Here is a 12205-nt window from a genome sequence, read left to right as displayed (position 1 = left end):
TGCGATCCTACCAGTATTGTGTGGACTGTTTATCCCTCTGCGATCCTACCAGTATTGTGTGGACTGTTTATCCCTCTGCGATCCTACCAGTATTGTGTGGACTGTTTATCCCTCTGCGATCCTACCAGTATTGTGTGGACTGTTTATCCCTCTCCTACCAGTAGTGTGTGGACTGTTTATCCTACCTAGTATTGTGTGGACTGTTTATCCCTCTGCGATCCTACCAGTATTGTGTGGACTGTTTATCCCTCTGCGATCCTACCAGTATTGTGTGGACTGTTTATCCCTCTGCGATCCTACCAGTATTGTGTGGACTGTTTATCCCTCTGCGATCCTACCAGTATTGTGTGGACTGTTTATCCCTCTGCGATCCTACCAGTATTGTGTGGACTGTTTATCCCTCTGCGATCCTACCAGTATTGTGTGGACTGTTTATCCCTCTGCGATCCTACCAGTATTGTGTGGACTGTTTATCCCTCTGCGATCCTACCAGTATTGTGTGGACTGTTTATCCCTCTGCGATCCTACCAGTATTGTGTGGACTGTTTATCCCTCTGTACCAGTATTGTGTGGACTGTTTATCCCTCTGCGATCCTACCAGTATTGTGTGGACTGTTTATCCCTCTGCGATCCTACCAGTATTGTGTGGACTGTTTATCCCTCTGCGATCCTACCAGTATTGTGTGGACTGTTTATCCCTCTGCGATCCTACCAGTATTGTGTGGACTGTTTATCCCTCTGCGATCCTACCAGTAGTGTGTGGACTGTTTATCCCTCTGCGATCCTACCAGTATTGTGTGGACTGTTTATCCCTCTGCGATCCTACCAGTAGTGTGTGGACTGTTTATCCCTCTGCGATCCTACCAGTAGTGTGTGGACTGTTTATCCCTCTGCGATCCTACCAGTATTGTGTGGACTGTTTATCCCTCTGCGATCCTACCAGTAGTGTGTGGACTGTTTATCCCTCTGCGATCCTACCAGTAGTGTGTGGACTGTTTATCCCTCTGCGATCCTACCAGTATTGTGTGGACTGTTTATCCCTCTGCGATCCTACCAGTAGTGTGTGTGTTTATCCTCTGCGATCCTACCAGTAGTGTGTGGATCCCTCTGCGATCCTACCAGTAGTGTGTGGACTGTTTATCCCTGCGATCCTACCAGTAGTGTGTGGACTGTTTATCCTCTGCGATCCTACCAGTATTGTGTGGGACTGTTTATCCCTCTGTCCTTATCTGTTTATCCTCTGCGATCCTACCAGTAGTGTGGACTGTGTGGACTGTTTATCCCTCTGCGATCCTACCAGTCTGTTTATCCTACCAGTAGTGTGTGGACTGTTTATCCCTCTGCGATCCTACCAGTATGTGGACTGTTTATCCCTCTGGACCTACCAGTAGTGTTATCCCCTCTGCGATCCTACCAGTATTGTGTGGACTGTTTATCCCTCTGCGATCCTACCAGTATTGTGTGGACTGTTTATCCCTCTGCGATCCTACCAGTATTGTGTGGACTGTTTATCCCTCTGCGATCCTACCAGTATTGTGTGGACTGTTTATCCCTCTGCGATCCTACCAGTATTGTGTGGACTGTTTATCCCTCTGCGATCCTACCAGTATTGTGTGGACTGTTTATCCCTCTGCGATCCTACCAGTATTGTGTGGACTGTTTATCCCTCTGCGATCCTACCAGTATTGTGTGGACTGTTTATCCCTCTGCTGTTTATCCCTCTGCGATCCTACCAGTATTGTGTGGATCCCTGTTTATCCCTCTGCGATCCTACCAGTATTGTGTGGACTGTTTATCCCTCTGCGATCCTACCAGTATTGTGTGGACTGTTTATCCCTCTGCGATCCTACCAGTATTGTGTGGACTGTTTATCCCTCTCCTACCAGTATTGTGTGGACTGTTTATCCTACCAGTATTGTGTGTGACTGTTTATCCCTCTGCGATCCTACCAGTATTGTGTGGACTGTTTATCCCTCTGCGATCCTACCAGTAGTGTGTGGACTGTTTATCCCTCTGCGATCCTACCAGTATTGTGTGGACTGTTTATCCCTCTGCGATCCTACCAGTATTGTGTGGACTGTTTATCCCTCTGCGATCCTACCAGTATTGTGTGGACTGTTTATCCCTCTGCGATCCTACCAGTATTGTGTGGACTGTTTATCCCTCTGCGATCCTACCAGTATTGTGTGGACTGTTTATCCCTCCTACCAGTATTGTGTGGACTGTTTATCCTACCCTACCAGTATTGTGTGGGACTGTTTATCCCTCTGCGATCCTACCAGTATTGTGTGGACTGTTTATCCCTCTGCGATCCTACCAGTATTGTGTGGACTGTTTATCCCTCTGCGATCCTACCAGTAGTGTGTGGACTGTTTATCCCTCTGCGATCCTACCAGTATTGTGTGGACTGTTTATCCCTCTGCGATCCTACCAGTATTGTGTGGACTGTTTATCCCTCTGCCTACCAGTATTGTGTGGACTGTTTATCCTACCAGTAGTATGTGTGGACTGTTTATCCCTCTGCGATCCTACCAGTATTGTGTGTGGACTGTTTATCCCTCTGCGATCCTACCAGTATTGTGTGGACTGTTTATCCCTCCTACCAGTAGTGTGTGGACTGATCCTACCAGTATTGTGTGGACTGTTTATCCCTCTGCGATCCTACCAGTATTGTGTGGACTGTTTATCCCTCTGCGATCCTACCAGTAGTGTGTGGACTGTTTATCCCTCTGCGATCCTACCAGTATTGTGTGGACTGTTTATCCCTCTGCGATCCTACCAGTATTGTGTGGACTGTTTATCCCTCTGCGATCCTACCAGTATTGTGTGGACTGTTTATCCCTCTGCGATCCTACCAGTATTGTGTGGACTGTTTATCCCTCTGCGATCCTACCAGTATTGTGTGGACTGTTTATCCCTCTGCGATCCTACCAGTATTGTGTGGACTGTTTATCCCTCTGCGATCCTACCAGTATTGTGTGGACTGTTTATCCTCTGCGATCCTACCAGTATTGTGTGGACTGTTTATCCTATTGTGTGGACTGTTTATCCCTCTGCGATCCTACCAGTATTGTGTGGACTGTTTATCCCTCTGCGATCCTACCAGTATTGTGTGGACTGTGTGTGGACTGTTTATCCCTCTGCGATCCTACCAGTATCCCTGCTGCCTCTGCGATCCTACCAGTATCCTACCAGTATTGTGTGGACTGTTTATCCCTCTGCGATCCTACCAGTATTGTGTGGACTGTTTATCCCTCTGCGATCCTACCAGTATTGTGTGGACTGTTTATCCCTCTGCGATCCTACCAGTATTGTGTGGACTGTTTATCCCTCTGCGATCCTACCAGTATTGTGTGGACTGTTTATCCCTCTGCGATCCTACCAGTATTGTGTGGACTGTTTATCCCTCTGCGATCCTACCAGTATTGTGTGGACTGTTTATCCCTCTGCGATCCTACCAGTATTGTGTGGACTGTTTATCCCTCTGCGATCCTACCAGTATTGTGTGGACTGTTTATCCCTCTGCCCTCTGCGATCCTACCAGTATTGTGTGGACTGTTTATCCCTCTGCGATCCTACCAGTATTGTGTGGACTGTTTATCCCTCTGCGATCCTACCAGTATTGTGTGGACTGTTTATCCCTGCTCCTACCAGTATTGTGTGGACTGTTTATCCTATCCAGTATTGTGTGGACTGTTTATCCCTCTGCGATCCTACCAGTATTGTGTGGACTGTTTATCCCTCTGCGATCCTACCAGTATTGTGTGGACTGTTTATCCCTCTGCTGTTTATCCTACCAGTATTGTGTGGACTGTTTATCCCTCTGCGATCCTACCAGTATTGTGGACTGTTTATCCCTCTGCGATCCTGTATTGTGTGGACTGTTTATCCCTCTGCGATCCTACCAGTAGTGTGTGGACTGTTTATCCCTCTGCGATCCTACCAGTATTGTGTGGACTGTTTATCCCTCTGCGATCCTACCAGTATTGTGTGGACTGTTTATCCTACCTACCAGTATTGTGTGGACTGTTTATCCCTCTGCGATCCTACCAGTATTGTGTGGACTGTTTATCCCTCTGCGATCCTACCAGTATTGTGTGGACTGTTTATCCCTCTGCGATCCTACCAGTATTGTGTGGACTGTTTATCCCTCTGCGATCCTACCAGTATTGTGTGGACTGTTTATCCCTCTGCGATCCTACCAGTATTGTGTGGTTTATCCCTCTGCGACTGTTTATCCCTCTGCGATCCTACCAGTATTGTGTGGACTGTTTATCCCTCTGCGATCCTACCTACTGTTTATCCAGTATCCTGTGTGGACTGTTTATCCCTCTGCGATCCTACCAGTATTGTGTGGACTGTTTATCCCTCTGCGATCCTACCAGTATTGTGTGGACTGTTTATCCCTCTGCGATCCTACCAGTATTGTGTGGACTGTTTATCCCTCTGCGATCCTACCAGTATTGTGTGGACTGTTTATCCCTCTGCGATCCTACCAGTATTGTGTGGACTGTTTATCCCTCTGCGATCCTACCAGTATTGTGTGGACTGTTTATCCCTCTGCGATCCTACCAGTATTGTGTGGACTGTTTATCCCTCTGCGATCCTACCAGTATTGTGTGGACTGTTTATCCCTCTGCGATCCTACCAGTATTGTGTGGACTGTTTATCCCTCTGCGATCCTACCAGTATTGTGTGGACTGTTTATCCCTCTGCTGATCCTACCAGTATTGTGTGGACTGTTTATCCCTCTGCGATCCTACCAGTATTGTGTGGACTGTTTATCCCTCTGCGATCCTACCAGTATTGTGTGGACTGTTTATCCCTCTGCGATCCTACCAGTATTGTGTGGACTGTTTATCCCTCTGCGATCCTACCAGTATTGTGTGGACTGTTTATCCCTCTGCGATCCTACCAGTATTGTGTGGACTGTTTATCCCTCTGCGATCCTACCAGTATTGTGTGGACTGTTTATCCCTCTGCGATCCTACCAGTATTGTGTGGACTGTTTATCCCTCTGCGATCCTACCAGTATTGTGTGGACTGTTTATCCCTCTGCGATCCTACCAGTATTGTGTGGACTGTTTATCCCTCTGCGATCCTACCAGTATTGTGTGGACTGTTTATCCCTCTGCGATCCTACCAGTATTGTGTGGACTGTTTATCCCTCTGCGATCCTACCAGTATTGTGTGGACTGTTTATCCCTCTGCGATCCTACCAGTATTGTGTGGACTGTTTATCCCTCTGCGATCCTACCAGTATTGTGTGGACTGTTTATCCCTCTGCGATCCTACCAGTATTGTGTGGACTGTTTATCCCTCTGCCTACCAGATCCTACCAGTATTGTGTGGACTGTTTATCCCTCTGCGATCCTACCAGTATTGTGTGGACTGTTTATCCCTCTGCGATCCTACCAGTATTGTGTGGACTGTTTATCCCCCTCTGCTGTTTATCCTACCAGTATTGTGTGGACTGTTTATCCCTCTGCGATCCTACCAGTAGTGTGTGGACTGTTTATCCCTCTGCGATCCTACCAGTATTGTGTGGACTGTTTATCCCTCTGCGATCCTACCAGTATTGTGTGGACTGTTTATCCCTCTGCGATCCTACCAGTATTGTGTGGACTGTTTATCCCCAGTCTGCGATCCTACCAGTATTGTGTGGACTGTTTATCCCTCTGCGATCCTACCAGTATTGTGTGGACTGTTTATCCCTCTGCGATCCTACCAGTATTGTGTGGACTGTTTATCCCTCTGCGATCCTACCAGTAGTGTGTGGACTGTTTATCCCTCTGCGATCCTACCAGTATTGTGTGGACTGTTTATCCCTCTGCGATCCTACCAGTATTGTGTGGACTGTTTATCCCTCTGCGATCCTACCAGTATTGTGTGGACTGTTTATCCCTCTGCGATCCTACCAGTATTGTGTGGACTGTTTATCCCTCTGCGATCCTACCAGTATTGTGTGGACTGTTTATCCCTCTGCGATCCTACCAGTATTGTGTGGACTGTTTATCCCTCTGCGATCCTACCAGTATTGTGTGGACTGTTTATCCCTCTGCGATCCTACCAGTATTGTGTGGACTGTTTATCCCTCTGCTGTATTGTGTGATCCTACCAGTATTGTGTGTGGATCCCTCTGCGATCCTACAGTATTGTTGTTTATCCCTCTGCGATCCTACCAGTATTGTGTGGACTGTTTATCCCTCTGCGATCCTACCAGTATTGTGTGGACTGTTTATCCCTCTGCGATCCTACCAGTATTGTGTGGACTGTTTATCCCTCTGCGATCCTACCAGTATTGTGTGGACTGTTTATCCCTCTGCGATCCTACCAGTAGTGTGTTTATCCTCTGGACGTTTATCCCTCTGCGATCCTACCAGTATTGTGTGGACTGTTTATCCCTCTGCGATCCTACCAGTAGTGTGTGGACTGTTTATCCCTCTGCGATCCTACCAGTATTGTGTGGACTGTTTATCCCTCTGCGATCCTACCAGTAGTGTGTGGACTGTTTATCCCTCTGCGATCCTACCAGTAGTGTGTTTATCCCTCTGGACTACCAGTTTATCCCCTCTGCGATCCTACCAGTATTGTGTGGACTGTTTATCCCTCTGCGATCCTACCATCCCTCTGTCCTACCAGTAGTGTGTGGACTGTTTATCCCTCTGCGATCCTACCAGTATTGTGTGGACTGTTTATCCCTCTGCGATCCTACCAGTATTGTGTGGACTGTTTATCCCTCTGCGATCCTACCAGTAGTGTGTGGACTGTTTATCCCTCTGCGATCCTACCAGTATTGCATGCCGCTCACAATAACAAGTGATTTTTCAGTTGTTTGGGTTTTTTGGAAGTGTAAAATGTATCATTATTTCAACCAGATTGTGTCCTACCTGCTGGACCTGCCAGAGAAGGTTGAGAAGGACGAGGAGAAGGTGGAACGAGCTCAGATTAACAATGTTGACACCCTGTGGGGAGAGACAGGTAAGCTACAGCTTCTCATCGTGTGCTTGTTAAAAAGGTCTCCAGATATAGTCCGCAGCCTTGTGGAGATTTGGGCCTAGGTCAAATGTTAACCGGCGATAGCCGAGACACGCATAAATTATGTTTTGGTGCTGTCAGAGGTGGAACTGTCAAATGTGAGCAGCTGCTCTTTTGATCATTGTCATGAAGCCACATCCGTCTCACTCGCGTTACAAGTTCAGGAAGAGAAAGTGTAGGCTATATAGAAATAATGACTCACATTGAAAGTCATTAAACAAAATAATGAGGGTTTCTATCAGCCTAATGGAGGTGAAGATCACATCTCACATTCCAGTGTTCAAACAAGGCTGCATGGGATTTCTGTTAATTTGACTCCGTGTAGCCAATGTCCGCTTTCGGTATAATGCTAGGAGCCGCTGGTGGATTTGACGCTCTAATGTAGTTCCTCCTCCGACACCGTCAAAACAACTGCTATGCCGATGTCAGCTAAAGCAGATCTCATTGAATCTGACAGTGCTGCTTCCTTAGGGGGGAATCATTATGCCTCAGTGGCTTTAGGTTTGACACCTGAATTGTAAACCAATGTTTAGTCTGGGTTTAAGCTGAGATGTGGCTGGATGTCATGATTGCTTAGACATACTGTAGGAAGGGATGCTTGCTGTACTTGTTTACCATAGGAGTTTAGATCACTACAGAGAGAGGGAGAGAGATTTAGAAAATAACAATAGTGAAGAAGGCCCACATACACTATACATACAGCAGTATGTGGACACCCCTTCAAATGAGTGGATTTGGCTATTTCAACCACACCCGTTGCTGACAGGTGTATAGAATTGGGCGCACAGTCGTGCAATCTCCATAGACAAACATTGTCAGTAGAATGGCCTTACTGAAGAACTCAGTGACTTTCAACATGGCACCGTCATAGGATGAAACCTTTCCAACAAGTCAGTTTGTCAAATTTCTGCCCTGCTGTAGCTGCCCCGTCAATTGTAAGTGCTGTTATTGTGAAGTGAAAACGCCTAGGAGCAACAACGGATCACAGAACTGGCCCGTCGAGTGCTGAAGCCCGTCGAGTGCTGAAGCCCGTCGAGTGCTGAAGCCCGTCGAGTGCTGAAGCCCGTCGAGTGCTGAAGCCCGTCGAGTGCTGAAGCCCGCCGAGTGCTGAAGCCCGCCGAGTGCTGAAGCCCGCCGAGTGCTGAAGCCCGCCGAGTGCTGAAGCCCGTCGAGTGCTGAAGCCCGTCGAGTGCTGAAGACCGCCGAGTGCTTAAGCCCGCCGAGTGCTGAAGCCCGTCGAGTGCTGAAGCCCGCCGAGTGCTTAAGCCCGCCGAGTGCTGAAGCCCGTCGAGTGCTGAAGCCCGTCGAGTGCTGAAGCCCGCCGAGTGCTGAAGCCCGCCGAGTGCTTAAGCCCCCGAGTGCTTAAGCCCGCCGAGTGCTGAAGCCCGCCGAGTGCTGAAGCCCGCCGAGTGGTGAAGCCCGCCGAGTGCTGAAGCCCCGAGTGCTTAAGCCCGCCGAGTGCTGAAGCCCGTCGAGTGCTGAAGCCCGTCGAGTGCTGAAGCCCGTCGAGTGCTGAAGCCCGCCGAGTGCTTAAGCCCGCCGAGTGCTTAAGCCCGCCGAGTGCTGAAGCCCGCCGAGTGCTGAAGCCCGCCGAGTGCTTAAGCCCGTCGAGTGGTGAAGCCCGCCGAGTGCTGAAGCCCGCCGAGTGCTGAAGCCCCGAGTGCTGAAGCCCGTCGAGTGCTGAAGCCCGTCGAGTGCTGAAGCCCGTCGAGTGCTGAAGCCCGCCGAGTGCTGAAGCCCGTCGAGTGCTGAAGCCCGCCGAGTGGTGAAGCCCGCCGAGTGCTGAAGCCCGCCGAGTGGTGAAGCCCGCCGAGTGCTGAAGCCCGCCGAGTGCTGAAGCCCGCCGAGTGCTGAAGCCCGCCGAGTGCTGAAGCCCGCCGAGTGCTTAAGCCCGCCGAGTGCTGAAGCCCGCCGAGTGCTGAAGCCCGCCGAGTGCTGAAGCCCGCCGAGTGCTGAAGCCCGTCGAGTGGTGAAGCCCGCCGAGTGCTGAAGCCCGCCGAGTGCTGAAGCCCCGAGTGCTGAAGCCCGCCGAGTGCTGAAGCCCGTCCGAGTGCTGAAGCCCGTCGAGTGCTGAAGCCCGCCGAGTGCTGAAGCCCGTCGAGTGCTGAAGCCCGCCGAGTGCTGAAGCCCGCCGAGTGCTGAAGCCCGCCGAGTGGTGAAGCCCGCCGAGTGCTGAAGCCCGCCGAGTGCTGAAGCCCGCCGAGTGCTGAAGCCCGTCGAGTGCTGAAGCCCGTCGAGTGCTGAAGCCCGTCTGTCCTTGGGTTGGAACGAGTTCCAAACTGCCTCTGGAAGCAACGTCAGTGCAAGAACTGTTCGTCAGGAGCGTCATGAAATGGGTTTCTAATGGGTTTCTAACTGGCATTCTGACGGACAAATCTGGGTTTGGCGGATGCCAGGAGTACGCTACCTGCCAAAATGCATAGCGCCAACTGTAAAGTTTGGTGGATGAGGAATAATGGTCTGGGACTGTTATTCATGGTTTGGGCTTGGCCCCTTAGTTACAGACGATTCTGTGCTTCCAGCTTTGTGGCAATAGTTTGGGGAAAGCCCTTTCCTGTTTCAGCATGACAATGCCACCTTGCACAAAGCGAGGTCCATACAGAAATATTAATGCCAATGGTTTTGGAATGAGATGTTCGACGAGCATCTTTTGGTCTTTTGGTCATGTAGTGTATGTTCCAGAGCTCAGAACTAGTGTCAGAGGGAGAGGGAGGTCTGCTGTTAGAGACTATTCTCTCTATGTACCGCAAGGCAGAGAGGGAGAGAGAGGCAGGAGGATTGTGAGCAATACTATGACTATGAGTCAGTTAAATCCATACACATAACTGTCTATCTGTCTACAGTCTGTCTGTGTACCGTGTCTGTCAACTGTCTGTCTGTTTATCTACTGTCTGTCTACCATCTCTGTCTACTACCTGTCTACTGTCTGCCTGTCTACTGTCTGTCTGTCTGTTTATCTATCTATCTACTGTCTGTCTACAGTCTTTCTGTCTACTGACTGTCTACTGTCTGTCTGTCTAGTCTGTCTGTCTACCGTGTCTGTCAACTGTCTGTCTGTTTATCTACTGTCTGTCTACTGACTGTCTACTGTCTGTCTACTGTCTTTCTGTCTACAGTCTGTCTGACTACCGTCTGTCTACTGTCTGTCAACTGTCTGTCTTTCTGTCTACTGTATGTGTACTGTTGGTGTACTCAAACTCTCCACTTAGTATCCACTTAGAATGCAATCAGTGTGCATACTAACAAATGACACACATGAAGACTAAGTATAAAAATGACGCTTCCCTCTTTCTATAATGCCACATCACTGTTCTCTCCTCCCTCTTTCTCTACTGCCAAAACAATGTTCTATCCTCCCTCTTTCTCTACTGCCACACCACTGTTCTCTCCTTCCTCTTTCTCTACTGCCACAACACTGTTCTCTCCTTCCTCTTTCCCTACTGCCACACCACTGTTCTGTCCTTCCTCTTTCTCTACTGCCACACCACTGTTCTCTCCTCCCTCTTTTTCTAATGCCACACCACTGTTTTCTCCTCCCTCTTTCTCTACTGCCACAACACTGTTCTCTCCTTCCTCTTTCTCTCCCTCTTTCTCTACTGCCACACCACTGTTCTCTCCTTCCTCTTTCTCTCCTGCCACAACACTGTTCTCTCCTTCCTCCTTCCCTACTGCCACACCACTGTTCTCTCCTTCCTCTTTCTCTACTGCCACATCACTGTTCTCTCCTCCCTCTTTTTCTAATGCCACAACACTGTTTTCTCCTCCCTCTTTCTCTACTGCCACAACACTGTTCTCTCCTTCCTCTTTCTCTCCTGCCACATCACTGTTCTCTCCTCCCTATTTCTCTACTGCCAAAACACTGTTCTCTCCTTCCTCTTTCTCTACTGCCACATCACTGTTCTCTCCTCCCTATTTCTCTACTGCCAAAACACTGTTCTCTCCTTCCTCTTTCTCTACTGCCACACCACTGTTCTCTCCTTCCTCTTTCTCTACTGCCACACCACTGTTCTCTCCTCCCTCTTTCTCTATGGCCATATCACTGTTATCTCCTTCCTCTTTCTCTACTGCCACACCACTGTTCTCTCCTCCCTCTTTCTCTACTGCCAAAACAATGTTCTATCCTCCCTCTTTCTCTACTGCCACACCACTGTTCTCTCCTTCCTCTTTCTCTCCTGCCACAACACTGTTCTCTCCTCCCTATTTCTCTACTGCCACAACACTGTTTTCTCCTCCCTCTTTCTCTACTGCCACAACACTGTTCTCTCCTTCCTCTTTGTCTACTGCCACATCACTGTTCTCTCCTCCCTCTTTCTCTACTGCCAAAACACTGTTCTCTCCTCCCTCTTTCTCTACTGCCACACCACTGTTCTCTCCTTCCTCTTTCTCTACTGCCACAACACTGTTCTCTCCTCCCTCTTTTTCTACTGTTTCTACTTTTCAGTACACCATCAAACCATTCTATTAATGGCAAATATTACAATCAATCCACCATCAAACCATTCTATTATGCCAAATATTACAATCAATCCACCATCAAACCATTCTATTAATGCCAAATAATATAATCAGTCCTTCATCAAACCATTATATTAATGCCAAATAATATAATCAGTCCTTCATCAAACCATCCTATTAATGCCAAATAATACAATCAATCCATCATCAAACCATCCTATTAATGCCAAATATTACAATCAGTCCTTCATCAAACCATTCTATTAATGCCAAATATTACAATCAGTCCTTCATCAAACCATTCTATTAATGCCAAATAATATAATCAGTCCACCATCAAACCATTCTATTAATGCCAAATAATATAATCAGTCCTTCATCAAACCATTCTATTAATGCCAAATATTACAATCAGTCCACCATCAAACCATTATATTAATGCCAAATATTACAATCAGTCCTTCATCAAACCATTCTATTAATGCCAAATATTACAATCAGTCCACCATCAAACCATTATATTAATGCCAAATATTACAATCAGTCCTTCATCAAACCATTATATTAATGCCAAATATTACAATCAGTCCACCATCAAACCATTATATTAATGCCAAATATTACAATCAGTCCTTCATCAAACCATTCTATTAATGCCAAATATTACAATCAGTCCACCATCAAACCATTATATTAATGCCAAATATTACAA

The 12205-nt window shown here is 48.0% G+C and overlaps 1 protein-coding gene across 1 annotated transcript in view; it reads left to right on the top strand.

Annotated features, from left to right (window-relative positions):
- The window catches only part of LOC112261396 (protein TANC2-like), a 176845-nt gene that overhangs the window by 141774 nt on the left and 22866 nt on the right, over nt 1–12205 (top strand). The window contains exon 18 of the mRNA XM_042327127.1: nt 6879–6981. Within this exon, the coding sequence (XP_042183061.1) occupies nt 6879–6981 (103 nt within the window). The remainder of the gene's footprint in view (nt 1–6878; nt 6982–12205) is intronic.

This window comes from Oncorhynchus tshawytscha, linkage group LG01 (assembly GCF_018296145.1).
Source record: "Oncorhynchus tshawytscha isolate Ot180627B linkage group LG01, Otsh_v2.0, whole genome shotgun sequence".
In the NCBI taxonomy this organism is placed as follows: domain Eukaryota; kingdom Metazoa; phylum Chordata; class Actinopteri; order Salmoniformes; family Salmonidae; genus Oncorhynchus; species Oncorhynchus tshawytscha.
The sequence above is the reverse complement of the archived record's forward strand: the minus strand, read 5'-3'. Positions and strand labels throughout refer to the sequence as shown.